We start from the raw sequence: 16,628 nt of genomic DNA, 5'->3' as shown, positions 1-16,628 counted from the left end.
AAGTTTTGCAGCCTGTGCAGCTTTCCAGATGAGCAGGGATTGTGGCTTGGAGGAGGATGGTATAGAGGAGGTGACAAGAAATGGTTCTGTGTCTGGTGTGTAGACGTTGGCCACAGATGGCATTTGAGCACTAGAGACCTGGCTGGTCCACATGGAGTTTCCATAAGCACGTAATACACACCAGATTTCAAAGACTTAATATGAAAGAAAGAATGAAACATACCTTGCTATTTCTTTTCTTTCTTTTTTTTTTGAGACCCAGTGTTGCTCTGTCACCCAGACTGGAGTGCGGTGGTGTGATCTCGGCTCACTGCAACCTTCACCTCCCAGGTTCAAGTGATTCTCCTGCCTCAGCCTCCTGAGTACCTGGGACTACAGGCACATGCCACCATGCCTGGCTAATTTTTTGTATTTTTAGTAGTGATGGGGTTTGACCATGTTGTCCAGGCTGGTCTGGAACGCTGGACCTCAGGGGATCCACCCGCCTTGGCCTCCCAAAGTGCTGGGATTACAGGCATGAGCCACCATGCTCAGCCATATCTTGCTATTTTCTACATGGATTACATGTTGAAATGGTAATGTTTTGGCTATTGTGGGTTAAATAGAATATGTGATTAAAGTTGATTTCATCTATTTCTTTTAACTTTAAAAAATGTGTCTGTTAGAGGATTTGAAATTCCACATGTGGCTTGCATTTGTGCCCTGCATTTTATTTCTATGGAACAGTGCCCTTTGGGACATGCTTTGAAGTTGGAGTCAACAGGATTTGGCAGATTACAGAGGAGAGGCTTCAAGGGTGACTCCAAGACTTCGGGGCAGAGCACCTGGAAGAATGGAGTTAATATTAGCCAAGATGAGGAAGGCTGTCGGTTTGGCAGTTGCGTGGGCAGGTTAGGAGTTTAGTTTTGAATATGTTGGAGGTGTTTATGAAACTTTTAAGTGGAGATGGAAAATAGGCAGTTGGATGTGTAAGTCCAGGGTTCGGGGGACAGTTCAGGCTGGAGATGAAGATGTGGGAGTCTGAGCAGAGATTGTATTCAAATATTCAATCCATGAGACTTGATGAAATCACTTCTCTTCCAAATGATTTACAGCCTGCAGAATCATTTTCCCTCTTTGTAGGTTTATGTCTTCATTTCGTTTCATTTATTTTTCAGTTATTCACTGTTTTAGTGAGTTTTGAGTAGGAGCCAGATTGGATGCATGTGTTCAATTCACCATCCAACACTGTATTAACTACTTGAAACTCATGTGGTTGTTCGGTTGTTTTTCTGACCTTTTATTCTGGATGGAAGAGAGACGCTTATGAAGTTGTAGTAATCAGTAAGCCTTCCCACATTGCTCCATCAGCCTCCTGGAAGAATAATGTCTTCTGCCTTTCCCATAGGCAAGAAGGCTGCTTGATCTTGCCACGGTGAAAGCGAATGGATTGGCTGCCTTCCTTCTACAACATGTTCAGGAATTACCAGTCCCGTTGGCCCTGCCTTTGGAAGGTAGGTATATGTTTTCAGTTAATCAGAAAGGGAAGGGCAGTCAGTGCAGATCCATGGTTAAGAGCAGAACACGCCTCGGTTAGCATCCCATATGCTGGCACTATAGCCTCCCGATGACTCAGTTTCCTTGTTTTAAGGCTAGCACCATCCCCTGTCTCATTGGGATTTTAGGAGGATTAGAAGGACAAAAGCGTGTAATGTTAGCTATTAGCTTTCATTACCTCCCACACAATATACTGACAATTGGGCTACCATATATTGAGGGCTAACTAAAGGTGTTGCTTATCATCCAAACTCTCATTATCTGTACCAAAAAGATATGGACACATGTTTTGAGTTAGGGCTGGTATTTCTTGATCTCTGAAATTTAGCAGCTCACAATTGAAAACTCAAGAACCAAGTGGATCTAGAGACTCTGGTATCCCTCAGTGCCCAGGGTCACCACCCAAACTCAGGAACAGGAGGGGCTTGGACCGCACCACTTGAACATACCAGGCATCCTGCCAGGTGCTTTATGGACAATGTCTACCCTTTGCAACAACCCTGAGAAGTAGGTGGTGTTTTTTCCCAACTTATAGATGTAGAAACTGGGCAGGGAGGTTAAGTGACGAGGAAGGGGGAGATGGGTCTGATTGTATATTGTCCCCACCTACACTTTCTCTCTTCTTGGGAGAAGAAATGTCAGTTGTAAAGAAAGAGTGCAAGCCTGGCACTCTTTAGGGCTTGTTCCTACACCACTGTAGGGAAAGCTCATTGGCACTGAAGCCCCCTGAGCTGTGCGTGGTGCTGGCAGATGGGTTTGTCACCCTGGGCTGTGCCCTCTGGGCAGCAAGCAAGCCTGTGGGAGGGGTGGCTGGAAGTCTGTGCCTGGCACTCGTGAGTGCACCGTCTTGTTGAAGAACAGGATCTAAACATCAGTGCACCACAGCGGGTGCGCAGCATGGGGCGCAGGGCCTGGTTTGGCCCTTGGTTGAGGTTTGCTGTTGATATCATCAAGCACAGCTGGTCACTGTAAGACCAGGCCAGGGTGCAAGATTCCCCACACTTCTAAAGGTGACAATTGGTGTGTTTATTTCTCTATAAAATGACATTTTTTTTCTTTCTGAAGAATTTTAGTATCATTGGTGATGGCTGGAAAACCTGCATTGGAAATCAGGTCAGAAGAGGAAGATATATATCTGATATGTATTGGAGAGGAAGATATCTATCTTATGGTCTAAGTTCAGGGATCCTGGTATATTCAGAGGGCAGAAAGCTCAGCAATAATCATCAACTCTGGGAACAACAGAGGTGACATAAACACAGGACATCCCCTTTGTGTGACTGCAGATAGTCATCAGTGAGCTCAGAGCCCTATGAAAATTACTTGTTAGTTTTTGGGTTGAAAATAGTGGGCCAGTGTTTGGTTGGGGGCAGTGAGGCTGTGATGGCAGGAGACCATGGCAAGCTCCTACCAGCCTGGGACTCTAAACCAGCACTTCCCCATTTCCTGAAAGGGGAACTAAACCCTGACACAGGAAATGGTTTCTCGCATTACTTTCAGGATGAGAAAGGAAGAGCACTGGCCTTCAAAACACACCCCGTGCATGAAAACTCTCCCTGCATGGGGTACATGGGGAGGATGGGGAAGTGGAGGCATGATCACAGACTCTTGTCCGAGTGCTCAGCTGGGGCACCCCGGTGACCCCGAGGCCTTCCCTTGCTAGGTCCACCCAGATCAATCAGGATCATCTCCCCATCTCGAAGTTTAACTTTATCACATCTGCAGAATTCCTTTTGCCACGTAAGGTAATATATTCACAGGTTCTGAGGATCGGGACATGGACATCTTCGAGGGTCTATTGTTGTGCCTAATATATCCATGAATAATAATGATAATAAACACCATTTTTTGAGAGTTTGCCATGTCAGATATTCTTTTAAACTCTATTTTATCTCACTGCCTCCTGAAACAATCCTTCCAGGTGTATATTGTCCCCATTTTTACAGATGAGAGAACTGAGGCCCAGAAAGGCTAAATGGCTTGCCCAAGTGTGTGGTGGACCCAGGTTTTCAAACTCAGGTGTGTCTGACTTCAGAGACTGGGCTTCTGAGCCCTTAAGCCCTTCGTTCCCCTTTAGAAAAAGTCAACTGAGGCTGAGTGGTGAAGGGATTTATCCAAAGCCACCCGGCCACTGTGGCAGGACAAATATCAGAATACAGGTCTTCCGATCCCAGCCCAGAGCCCCTTCCCATCATCTAGAACTCCTCCCGGTGTCAGTAATGATAATGGCAGTCACTGATGTCTTTTGAGCACTTACTCTGTGTTGGGCATTGTGCGAAGCACTTGACGTAGGTCATCTTAGTTGATCCGTGTAAAACTCCGTAAGGTAGTGACCAACATTTCTCCCACCTTACAGAGGTGGAAACTGAGGGTTAGGAAGCTTCCTTGACTGTCCTCAAAGTCCACAGCTTGTGAATGGAGGAGCCAGGATGGGTGCCCGCTGGCTCTCCTATCCCTTCAGTTATGTCAGCTTCCCCCGCAGCAGCCCACTGTCTGGTTAGGTCCCATCTTCACCATGGTGCCACCTTCATCTGCCTCTTCTTCTGCCTTCCAGCTGCCACATGCAAGAAGTACATGGCCAAGCTGAGGACCACGGTGTCTGCTCAGTCTCGCTTCCTCAGTACCTATGATGGAGCAGAGACGCTCTGCCTGGAGGACATATACACAGAGAATGTCCTGGAGGTCTGGGCAGACGTGGGCACGGCTGGACCCCCGCCGAAGAGCCCAGCCACCCTGGGCCTGGAGGAGCTCTTCAGCACCCCCGGCCACCTCAATGACGATGCGGACACTGTGCTGGTGGTGGGTGAGGCGGGCAGTGGCAAAAGCACGCTCCTGCAGCGGCTGCACTTGCTGTGGGCTGCAGGGCGAGACTTCCAGGAATTTCTCTTTGTCTTCCCATTCAGCTGCCGGCAGCTGCAGTGCATGGCCAAACCAGTCTCTGTGCGGACTCTACTCTTTGAGCACTGCTGTTGGCCTGATGTTGGTCAAGAAGACATCTTCCAGTTACTCCTTGACCACCCTGACCGTGTCCTGTTAACCTTTGATGGCTTTGACGAGTTCAAGTTCAGGTTCACAGATCGCGAACGCCACTGCTCCCCGACCGACCCCACCTCTGTCCAGACCCTGCTCTTCAACCTTCTGCAGGGCAACCTGCTGAAGAATGCCTGCAAGGTGGTGACCAGCCGTCCGGCCGCTGTGTCAGCGTTCCTCAGGAAGTACATCCGCACCGAGTTCAACCTCAAGGGCTTCTCTGAACAGGGCATCGAGCTGTACCTGAGGAAGTGCCATCGTGAGCCCGGGGTGGCAGACCGCCTCATCCGCCTGCTCCAAGCGACCTCAGCTCTGCACGGTTTGTGCCACCTTCCCGTCTTCTCATGGATGGTGTCCAAATGCCACCAGGAACTGTTGCTGCAGGAGGGGGGGTCCCCAAAGACCACTACAGATATGTACCTGCTGATTCTGCAGCATTTTCTGCTGCATGCCATCCCCCCAGACTCAGCTTCCCAGGGTCTGGGACCCAGTCTTCTTCGGGGCCGCCTCCCCACCCTCCTGCACCTGGGCAGACTAGCTCTGTGGGGCCTGGGCATGTGCTGCTACGTGTTCTCAGCCCAGCAGCTCCAGGCAGCACAGGTCAGCCCTGATGACATTTCTCTTGGCTTCCTGGTGCGTGCCAAAGGTGTCGTGCCAGGGAGTACGGCGCCCCTGGAATTCCTGCACATCACTTTCCAGTGCTTCTTTGCTGCGTTCTACCTGGCACTCAGTGCTGATGTGCCACCAGCTTTGCTCAGACACCTCTTCAATTGTGGCAGGCCAGGCAACTCACCAATGGCCAGGCTCCTGCCCACGCTGTGCATCCAGGGCTCGGAGGGAAAGGACAGCAGCGTGGCAGCTTTGCTGCAGAAGGCCGAGCCACACAACCTTCAGATCACAGCAGCCTTCCTGGCGGGGCTGTTGTCCCAGGAGCACTGGGGCCTGCTGGCTGAGTGCCAGACATCTGAGAAGGCCCTGCTCCGGCGCCAGGCCTGTGCCCGCTGGTGTCTGGCCCGCAGCCTCCGCAAGCACTTCCACTCCATCCCGCCAGCTGCACCGGGTGAGGCCAAGAGCATGCACGCTATGCCTGGGTTCATCTGGCTTATCCGGAGCCTGTACGAGATGCAGGAGGAGCGGTTGGCTCGGAAGGCTGCACGTGGCCTGAATGTCGGGCACCTCAAGTTGACATTTTGCAGTGTGGGCCCCGCTGAGTGTGCTGCCCTGGCCTTTGTGCTGCAGCACCTCCGGCGGCCCGTGGCCCTGCAGCTGGACTACAACTCTGTGGGTGACATTGGCGTGGAGCAGCTGCTGCCTTGCCTTGGTGTCTGCAAGGCTCTGTAGTGAGTGTTACTGGGCATTGCTGTTCAGGTATGGGGGAGCACCATCAAGGCTAAGTGTGGGAGCACCGAGCTGAGATCTAGAAGTCTGGGCCCAGCTTCGCCTCTGCCACCCTTCTTTGCAACACTGTCCAGATCCCTTCCCTTCTGGGTCTTAATTTCAATATGTGATGATGACAGCCATACTTTATTGACCTGCCTATGTGCTGGGTCTGGTGCTATGCTTTCCAGAATGACCTCATCTAATCTCTACAACCATCCTGGGGGGTAGGCAGGAATGTTATTATCTCCATTATCCTTGACTTGAGGCTCAGAGAAGTGAAGTAACTTGTCCAGGGTCACACAGGAAATGGCAGAGCTGGGGTTCACAAATCGCATCATTCTGATTACAGGTTTCCTGCCCCCCACCAGTCTGTGGATACACTTCAGAGGCTCCTTGAAAAACTTGAGGTCACTTGCAGAAAGTTTTGTGTAATATATGTCCGTATCAGGAACGACACCAAATCAGAGGTGACTTGTGCCCCATCAGAGACTTTCACACCCCAACCAGATGGGAATTTCAGGACCCAAGAAATAGAAAGTGGCTGCAGGGTTACAACCACTCTTGGATTCCTGAGGTAGCACAGTGTCCAAACAGGATTTCAGCACTACCCGTATTGCTTAGAGCCCCGGCCAAAGATGTGAGGTTTTGCCCTTGGGAGAATCTGTGCCCCTGAACTCAGGGGCCTCTTTCCACGTCTTGGGGGCAGGCAAGGGCAGAGGGTGTGCCTAGGCCTGCGGGTCAGCATGCCACAGATTCCCCAACATCCTTCCAGCTTGAAAGGGGAATGCCCTGCTTCTATTTAGAACCTATAGGAAAGCAGAAGTTTTAGATTGAAGTTAAAATTGATTCCCAGCCTCCAGGGGCTTTGGGCTACATCTGGATGAACTTAATTGACCCTAAGCATGGGACAAACCTCTTCTTGAGAGTATTAGGATGGTATACATCTTCTCTGGGGGCAAAGCAACAAGATTTATTTTTCACCATGGACCAAACACATGGATACCCACTAGAAACTGTGCAGTGACTTTTGTTAACCCTGACATAGGGACCGTGGTCATTAGGTTAAAGCATAATAACAACATAATACATAACATATATAGCATATATATATATATATATGTATGTATTATATGCAATGAATATAAATATGATTATACCCATCATGGTCTTGGAGGAAACAGATGACACACTTAAAATGGGTGATTTGAGGAGAGTTTAATAAACAGATTGTTTACAAGCCATGGGCAGGAGTTAGAAGAGCGAGAGGGTTGGTGCAGGGGCCTGAGGTTAGTAACAGCTGGGGGAGGGTAGACTTGAAGAGGGAAGGTGAGGGAGACTAATTAGCTGGGGGGAAGGTATGGAGATGGCTGCCTGAGCTTCTGCAAACTGGAAGAATACCGCTTGGCCCTAACTCCCCACCCCGACTCTTGCCCCTGGCCAGCGCCTTCCACTGACTGGACCCATCAGGGAGGCCGAGTGGGCTGTCTGCTGGAGTAGTCCCCAGGCATCAGCCTCCCAGGAGCCAGAGACGGGTAGAGAAGGGGGAGAGTGGATCTGGCCAGGCAAATGGAAGACAGCCAGTACCAAAGTCTATTTCCCTAGGAGGGAGGATCATGATACTTTGAGTGGGAATTTGGAAACCTGTCTGTTGGAGCAATTTCCCTGATAGAAATAAGAATGTACATTTTCCTGGGTAGTAGACTCATAGTTTTTACCCCAAGAGGCCAGGCATCACTGGCCTGTGTGATCCTTATAGGCAAGTCCATCTCTGGAATTGTTGAATGGATCATCCATTCTTGATTAGGGATGTCCCCGTGATTACCAGGGTGTGCAGAAGGGCTCTGGGAAACCTGTGGGTCTGTCTCTATGTTCAGAGAAAGGTGAGGGTGGCCTGGTTCTAGCTCATGGTGCTCAGACTGTGGTGTGTAAAGGCACTTGTGGCAATGCAGATTCCTGGGACTGCCTCTAGTGATTCCCTTTCAGTAGGTTTGGGGTGGGACCCAGGAAATCTATATTTTTTCGCAAACACCCCCGGTGATTCTGACACAAGTGGTCTCGCCCTGGGAGAACTACTGGTCTGCAGCAACCAGCTTGGTTTTCCATTAGCAATTACTGTCCTTGAGCGAGTTTTACTGCTCTTCACCTTACACACACTAAAACTGCCAAGGCCGTAGGGGAGGGGAAGCAACCATGAGGTTGCTGTGAGTGCATTGTGTGTGTGTGTGTGTGTATGAGAGAGAGAGAGAGAGAGATTGAGAAAGAGAGGAAGGGAGGAAGGAGGAGGGCACAGGCTCCTCTCCCACAGTGCCAACCTGCCTCTCTCCCACTTGAAGTGTTTCCATGCCAACCGAAATCCTCAGCCTCTAGGAAACCCTATAGACACAGTGCCCCTATATAGGTTTCTTTAGACTCTGGCTCTCTCAGACTCTAGAGTGATGGCTTTAAAAGTTTTTTGAATGTGACCCACAACGATTGAGAGAGAGAGAGAGAGAGCGCGCCACCATGTCAACATGGAACCAAAGCTTCACAAAATGACTTTGCTTTATGAACTCTGAGGCACTCTTCTCTCTTCTGTTCTGTTCTATTTCCATTTTAGAAATGCTGCTCAGGACCTTCAGAATGATTTGCATGACCTGCAACCTGCAGTCTGAAAAATCACTGCACTACAGAGGTGGCCATAAGAGGCCCTGAGGGAGAAGCTGCACAATGTCATGGTTAAGAGTGGGGTTTGGAGCCAAGCTGCCTAGGCTCAAAGCCTTTATGTGCCGTACAACCTTGGCAAAGTCACTTCGCTTGTCTGTGCCTCAGTTTCTTTCTCACGAATGCACATAATAATGGTACCCATTTCACTGGCTTGTTGTGAGGATGAAATAATGTTATTATTGGGAAGTGCTAAGGATAGTGATCAGTGCTAGCGATCATGATTCTAGGTGACTTTTATTGTGTACCAGGTGCTCACAAGGCTTTATGTGCACAGCCTGGTGAGGCCGATAATACTATTGTTCCCTCTTTTTTTTTTTTTTTTAGACGGAGTCTCGTTCTGTCACCCAGGCTGGGGGTATAGTGGCGCAATCTCGGCTCACTGCAAGCTCTGCCTCCCGGGTTCACGCCATTCTCCTGCCTCAGCCTCCCAAGTAGCTGGGACTACAGGTGCCCGCCACCACACCTGGCTAATTTTTTGTGTGTTTTTAGTAGCAACGGGGTTTCACTGTGTTAGCCAGGTTGGTCTCGATCTCCTGACCTCGTGATCCGCCCGCTTCAGCCTCCCAAAGTGCTGGGATTACAGGCGTGAGCCACCGCGCCCGGCCTGTTCCCTCTTTTATAGATGAAGAGACTAGCAAATAACTAGTAAGTGGCTGATCACGATCACAATATCCAGCTGAGGCACTCCAGAGCCTGAGCTGTTAACCATTCAGTCAGGGCCTCCCAAGTTTGCCTAAAGATAAAGAATCATGTGCACAGTTGTTAAAATATACAGATTCCTGGGCCCCACCCCGCAGATACTTGATTGCCAGCTCCAGGGTACGAGCCTGAGAATCTGTATTTTAGGGAAGCTTTCAGATAATGTTGTGATCAGGTGCGTTTTGGGAATGGTGCCCCAAGAGGAGTGGCCGACAGGGCTTGCTCGGGAGGGACTAGCTTGTTGGAGTGGTGTCATTGGGGTTAAGGACTGGGCAGCAGGGCCTCACTAACCACTGCCTACATGCCTGTTTCTGAAGTTTTGGCCCTCTCATCCAGCTGGTCTACTGTCTGCTGGCCTAGATGATGGTAAATTGTCCCCAGGGGTAGCCTGTCTAGTTCAGGCTGCACCTTTCCCATATATCAGCTCCTTTCCACCATCATCCCCTTTGTGAGGCTGCTGTGATTATCATGTTCCTTTTGCAGAGATGGAAACATTGCCTCAAATTAGCTCTGTCATTTCCTAAGGATTCCAGGGTTCTTTAGTAGGGGGTCTGGATCCTATGTCCTGGGCCATCCCCATCATAGTGCACCATGTCACCTCTCTGGCCAGGGACCATGGGGTTTCCACTTTTTTGGGATGCTCCATCTATGCAAGGTTTCCTGGAAGCATAGATGCGGGCACTTCAGGGATGAATGAAAGTCTTTTTTGCGGGATTTGTAGATTTTTTTCTTGTCTTACTAGCTCCATTTTCAGATGTATTTATTTTGTCTCTTTAGTTTGCGCGATAACAATATCTCAGACCGAGGCATCTGCAAGCTCATTGAATGTGCTCTTCACTGCGAGCAATTGCAGAAGTTAGCGTAAGTCAGCCTGGGCTGTGGACAACGGGCCCCAAGTCCCCTGGTCTCACCCCAGGTCGTGCAGCCTGGGAAGCTGTGAGTGATGGGCTGGGGCAGGGGCTGTTTGCATGATGGGGGATGCAGGTGATTCCTGCCCAGAGGGGAAGGGCAACCCTGGGATTTGGTGCTCACTATCCAATGTGCTTTGCTTCTGTGTCTCCTCTCTTCTGGAACTGAACAGTCTATTCAACAACAAATTGACTGACGGCTGTGCACACTCCATGGCTAAGCTCCTTGCATGCAGGCAGAACTTCTTGGCATTGAGGTGAGCTCCGGTTTTCCTTATTCCCTGGAAACTATTTTTTGCCCCATACCTGAGTCAGTCTGATCTGGTCTTGGCCTGGCACTGCCCACACTGGCTCCTGACCTCCTGATTGAATGCAGGCACAGTGTCTCATTTTAAGCAGGGGTTCTCTAATGCTATGATCTCCCCAGTAAACTCTGGACTAGCCCTGCTGAGGACTTCCTGTCTTTTGACCTTTAGCCCGTAGGGCAAGAAAGCTTTTCTAGGCCCCTTTCCTTTTCTGTGTCTAAGAGTGTCAGAGCTTTCTGGGGTTACTGAGTTCCACGATGCATGTTGAGCTCGTCCTGGTGGGGGAGGCATACACAGTTACTTGCCACCCCAGCTGTGGCAGCCAGTTGCTGCAACACTCCAAGGAGGTCCTTTCACCACTCAGAGCATACAAGGTTTGCAGTCCATCTGGTTCTGCATTTCTGCTACTCCAGTGTCTCCCAGTTTCAACTGGAGTCTCTCTCTGTCCTACCTGATGCCATTAAATTGCCCCTCTGGCTGGCCGCTGGGTTGGCCTGGCTTCTCTCTCCTTCTCTCTCTCTCAGATATTCTTGCCTCCTGTGATTTGTGAGGCAGTAAAAGAAGACAAAGTAAAGAATTGCTTCCACCTCTTGGGCTGGGTTTATGGATGGGAGCTGCCATTTTAAAATGGCGGGCCACATAGCTCAGTCTCGGCGAGGGCTACTGAGATCAGAACCACAGGTGCCAACTTGTACAAAGGTCTCAGTCCTGCTACCACTGCCTGCTCCCTCAGACTCACAAGCCTGGAATAAGCTGTGGCCAGACCTGGCTGGCCCATCCCTGAGAAGGGTGCTAGTTTCAGAAATGGAGGCTGAGTTTGTGGCCAACACAGTAGTCCTCCGGTATGTGCAGGAGAGACCCATTCTAAGACCCCAGTGGATGCCTGAAACCATGGAGAGTACCAAGGCCTACACATACCATGCTTTTTCCAATACCTACACACCTGCAATAAAGTGTAGTTTATAAATTAGGCACAGTAAGAGAGTAATAGCAACTCATAATAAAGTAGAACAATTATAACAATATACTATAATAAAAACTATGTGAATGTGGACTCTCTACGTCTCCCTCAAAATATCTTCTTGTACTGTACTCACCCTTCTTCTTGGGAAGATGGGTGGTGGTAAAATGCCTGTGTGATGGGAGGAAGTGAGGTGGATGACGCACGCAGCACTGTGCTCTAGCGCTGGGCTGCTGTTGACCTGACCACACGTCAGGAGGAGAATCATCTGCTCCCAGAGATCCTGAATCTTTGAGCAACGATGAGGTCGGCAGCTGGATGTCAGGAGCAGACGATCTTGATGACTACCAAATGGGAGCATATAGGATGTGGATGCGCTGGACGGGGTGCTGATTCACGTCCTGGGTGGGATGGAGCTGGATGGCGCGTGATCAGAATAGCATGCAATTTAAAATGTATGAATTGTTTATCTCTAGAATTTTCCATTTAATATTTTTGGACTTCAGTTGATTTCAGATAACTGAAACCATAGAAGGCGAAGCTGCGGATAAGCAGGGGGCGGGGATTACCGTATATCATTGTAATTGAGAGCACAGGCTCTGGAGCCAGACTGCCCGAGGTTTGAACCCTCATTAGCTGCGTGACCTCAGGTCAGCCCAATGTCTGTGTGCCTCCGTTTCCCCTTCTGTAGAATGGGGGTAATAACCATGGCTACCTCACAGCCTGTAGTGATGAGCAAGCAAGTTAATCCACATCAAGGGCTGCACCACCTGGCAGGGGCTTTATATAGTAAGCAAGTGGCTGAAAGATGATGGGTAAATCACACAAGAACTCAGCTTCTTTCTCCTTATGTGAGTCTGGTCCTCCAAGCAGGGATTTGACGTGCCACATATTTATTGGGGAAAAGTCCTAAGAGGGAAAGTGGGGAAGGGAGCTGGGGGAGGCTGGGAGATGTGTCCCTGAGTGAAGGAGAGAGGGAAGGAAGGAAGGTTGAGACTGGGTGCCTCGGACTTCAGTGCAGTCCTAAGACATCTTGGCAAGGCTGATGAGGAGTTCTTGAACCAAATTCACCAGGCGGGGGAGCCTGATGTCTCAGGCAGGGGATGGCAAGTGCAGACGCTAGGATATGAGATTTTGGAGCATAGCAGCTGGGGCGCTTGGCTACCTCCAGGGAGCTGAGGCTGAAAGGTGAGTTATCCTAGCCACTACACCCCTTCTCCAAGGATACAATAATATCTGCCTTATAGGATTGTTGTGAGCTAAGTGGCTTGACATTCCTTGAAAGAATGAAAGCGTATAGTTATCCCAGGAAGCCTAGGGTTGCAGGTGAGAGCTCTGGGGCTTCTCCGAAGCTCTCGGAGGTGTCTGGATTTGGTTGCAGCAGGAGCCTTCCTTGTTGGGATTTCCCCTCACCCCTAGCCTTGGTCCTCCCTCTCTCCTTCCTTCCTGGAAGTCTCAGTGGGCCCCATCCCTCCCTCTAGCCACCTGGACCTGCCCAGCGCTCTTGTGCAACAGGTAAAGCCTACCTGTAGCAACAGCAGATCTGGGAAGGCTGCAGAGGGCACGATGGGGTCTGGATCGAGGGTGGCTGAGACCGGAGGGAAAGGTGTGACCCTGAGTCACCCTTGCTGTCCCGGGGAAACCACCTCCCAGGACAGCTGCCTACTGCTCCTCCTGCCTGGACTTGTCACACTGCTGTGCAAAACAGCGTCCCGCTGCCCCTTTCCCTTTGCTGGGGGAAAACGAAGTTGTGGGAGCCGCTGAGTAAACTGGACCGAGCAGCGAGGGCACCTGCTGTGGCTGCCGCCTCCCGGGCAGGTCCGCCTCAATGCTTTCTTCCTGTGTTTCCCTGGCCAGGGCACAGACGGCCTTCCTCTTCTGGCTGCCGCTGTGTTCTCTCACCTCCTCTGTCTTCCCTTCCAGGCTGGGAAATAACCACATCACCGCCGCGGGAGCCCAAGTGCTGGCCGAGGGGCTCCGAGGCAACACCTCCTTGCAGTTCCTGGGGTAGGTTGGTTTCCAGGAAGAGGGACCTGCATGGAGGGGCTTGGGACTTTTGAGGATTTAGGGGCAGGTGAAACTCTTCAGCCAGGAGGCCCCAGAGGCAGCCCAGCTCCAGTGGGGAGGACAAGCCAGGGAGAGAGTGGGCGGCCCTTGACTGCCACCTTCACACTTGGTCTATGCCTGACAAACAGGAAGTTTGGGATGTTGGGGCTAGGGGAGGACAGTGCCCTCGAGCTGGTGACAGGAAGCCCTCTGATCCTCAGGGGGCGCTAGGGCTGTACTTCGGCTGCATATAAAAACCACCTGGGAGCTTGTAAACACTGTTGCCAGGCCTCCCACTGCAGACTGATGAAATGCAGATATCTAGGTGCAAGGCCCAGGTATCAGGAGTTTTAAAAAGCTTCCCAGGGGATGTACAGCCAGGGGTGAGGACTCCTGACCTAAGAAAGAAGGAAATGGGGAAGGATAGGAAGGCACCCAGGATAAGAGGGGCTGTGCTAGGTCCCTCGGAGCTCTTGTTCCCGTAGGACCACGCTGGGGCCTGCCAGGGAGGGGAGTACCCCAAACTGCAGCCCCAGGGTGGGCTTCCTCTGTTTGCTAGGCACCCAGGCTTGCACCTGTACTGTTTCCTGCAGCCGCTCTCCTATCCTGTCATGCCCTAGTGTGAACTGGGGTCCATTTGACAAGAACTGGGAGTTTTAGAACCTGGGACTCTAGGAAGAGAGAATAACCTTAGGGCCTAGGTGTTCCAGCCCATTTCACAGGGAGGCAAGTTGCCCCCAAGCTCAGTTTTTTTTTTGGTTTGTTTTTGTTTTTTGTTTTGTTTTGTTTGAGATGTAGTCTCACTCTGTCGCCCAGGCTAGAGTGCAGTGGCGTGATCTTGGCTCACTGCAACCTCCGCCTCCCTGGTTTAACTGATTCACCTGCCTCAGCTTCTCAAGTAGCTGGGATTACAGGCACCCACCACCACGCCCGGCTAATTTTTGTATTTTTAGTAGAGACAGAGTTTCGCCATGTTGGTCGGGCTGGTCTTGAACTCCTGACCTCAGATGATCTGCCCGCCTCGGCCTCCCAAAGTGCTGGGATTACAGGTGTGAGCCACCGCACCCGGCCCCCAAGCTCAGTTTGAGCCACGAATGGGACTATGTTGCTCTAGAAATCAACATCTTTTCCACACTGCATTAGTAGCAACAGAGTCTAGAACAAAGGAGGCCACACAGCCCCACTGAACTCTCTTCTGCTTGAGGTCACATCTGCCACATCGGGGGTATTTACCTCTTTCAACACATATTTATTAGGGCCAGTCGTTGTTCTAAAACCCCCAAACGCTGTCATATGATACAAAGTGTTCTGTAACTTGCTTGGTTTTTTTTTTTTGCTTCACAATATATTATAGGAATTTTTTTAGGTCATTATGACCTCTTTATTTACTTAATTATCTATTTATTTATTTTACTAATATTTACAGAAAGGGTCTTGCTCTGTCACCCAGGCTGGAGTGCAGTGGTTGCAATCATAGCTCATTGTAGCCTTGAACTCCTAAGCTCAAGCGATCTTCCTACCTCAGCCTCCTGAGTAGCTGGGACTACAGGCACACGCCACCGTGCCTGGCCAATATTTTTATGCTTTGTAGAGATGGAGTCTGACTATGTTGCCCAGGCTGGTCTCAAACTCCTGGGCTCAAGTGATCCTCCCTCTTTTGCCTCCCAAAGTACTGGGATTACACGTGTGAGCCGCCTTGCTCAGCCTGACCTCATTTTTCAAAGAGCTGCAGAGTGTTACATAATCTATTTAACTGGTCACTTTTTGATGACTATTAAGTTGTTTTTAGGTTTTTTGTTATTACAGTGTCATATCCCTGGGGCACAGAGCAGTGCTGGCACGTAGCCAGAGCTCAATAAATACATACCTAATGAATGAAAGTGCAGTAGACGTCCTAATTCAGCCATTCTTTGCTAACTTGTGCACCTACCTGTCCAGGGTAGGTCCCTAGAATACAGTCAACAAGTCAGAAGGTGTGAGTTGGACTCTACCTTTTGGAAAGGGATGTTTTCAAACTACAGTGAGTCAGAGGAGGATGGCCCAGAAGCTGGGGGAGTTGAAGCTGATGGCATGAAGGAATTAGGGGTGTTAGGAAGAAGCAGGAGATAAAGAGCTAGCTTGCAGAAGAAGTGTTAGACTTGTTATGGGCAGGTACTGGAGGGTAGCTAAGGACTTGTGGGTGGCAGTTACCAGGAAGCATATCTGAACTAAGTGTCAGAAAAAGTGTCACAACTGTAAATTACTCTTGTCAGTGAGTTCCTGTCCATAAGGGTTTGGGCTGGGTAGGCCTCTACTATTCTCTAAGTTTGTAGTGTAAAGCCACTGAAAACTCTTGGGTTAAGTTTGGCCATCCCACCCAAAAGATGGAGGCAGGTCCACTTTGCTGGGACCAGGAGCCCCAGTGAGGCCACTCTGGGATTGAGTGGTCCTGCCCCTCTGGGTGGGACTGCAGAGGGAGGAGGACTGTTAGTTCATGTCTAGAACACATATCAGGGACTCACTGACACTGTCTGTTGACTCTTTTGGCCTTTTCAGATTCTGGGGCAATAGAGTGGGTGACGAGGGGGCCCAGGCCCTGGCTGAAGCCTTGGGTGATCACCAGAGCTTGAGGTGGCTCAGGTAAGCTTCAGAGTCTATCCTACAGTTTTCTTGGGGAGATCAGGTGAAGAGGGAGGAGCTGGGGCCAGTTTTGAAGGTCTTCGAACTTTCTTTCTACCCCACAATGTTAGGCAATGGAGTAAGGAAAAAAGACCATTGGATTTCAAGAGAGGACACTTGAGTCTTTCTGGGTGACTTTGGAAATGTCCCTTGTCCTCTCAGGGTTTTGATACAGTATCTGTAAATTGAAGATATTGGGCTGGATCAGGTACATTTTATCTTAAGGACCAATTCCAATCCATTGGTAGTGGGTGCCCAGTGCACCACATTAAAAAGAATTCTAAGGCTGCACCTGGGCTTAAAAAGCACTATAATCAATTAGTGATGTCTAAAAAAGTTTAAAAAAAGAGCACTGCATTCAATTAGTGATGTCTAAAAAGGGTTAAAAAAAAAAAAAGAAAG

At 50.0% G+C, this 16,628-nt stretch overlaps 1 protein-coding gene across 11 annotated transcripts in view; it reads left to right on the top strand.

Annotated features, from left to right (window-relative positions):
* NOD2 (nucleotide binding oligomerization domain containing 2) overlaps positions 1–16,628 on the top strand; it is a 48,474-nt gene that overhangs the window by 21,644 nt on the left and 10,202 nt on the right. For 8 of the 11 annotated variants that reach the window (XM_063612723.1, XM_063612719.1, XM_063612722.1 and 5 more), the window contains exons 3-8: positions 1,388–1,493; positions 4,091–5,906; positions 10,126–10,209; positions 10,430–10,513; positions 13,446–13,529; positions 16,104–16,187. In XM_063612723.1, coding sequence (XP_063468793.1) covers positions 1,388–1,493; positions 4,091–5,906; positions 10,126–10,209; positions 10,430–10,513; positions 13,446–13,529; positions 16,104–16,187 — 2,258 coding nt within the window. Of the gene's footprint in view, positions 1–1,387; positions 1,494–4,090; positions 5,907–8,973; positions 10,073–10,125; positions 10,210–10,429; positions 10,514–11,085; positions 11,616–13,445; positions 13,530–16,103; positions 16,188–16,628 lie in introns of those variants that run through there. The other 3 variants (XR_010114418.1, XM_063612724.1, XM_063612726.1) reach the window with 3 other exon arrangements.

The sequence above is a fragment of the Symphalangus syndactylus genome, chromosome 11 (genome assembly GCF_028878055.3).
Source record: "Symphalangus syndactylus isolate Jambi chromosome 11, NHGRI_mSymSyn1-v2.1_pri, whole genome shotgun sequence".
In the NCBI taxonomy this organism is placed as follows: Eukaryota; Metazoa; Chordata; class Mammalia; order Primates; family Hylobatidae; genus Symphalangus; species Symphalangus syndactylus.
This window is presented reverse-complemented; position numbering and strand designations above follow the sequence as displayed.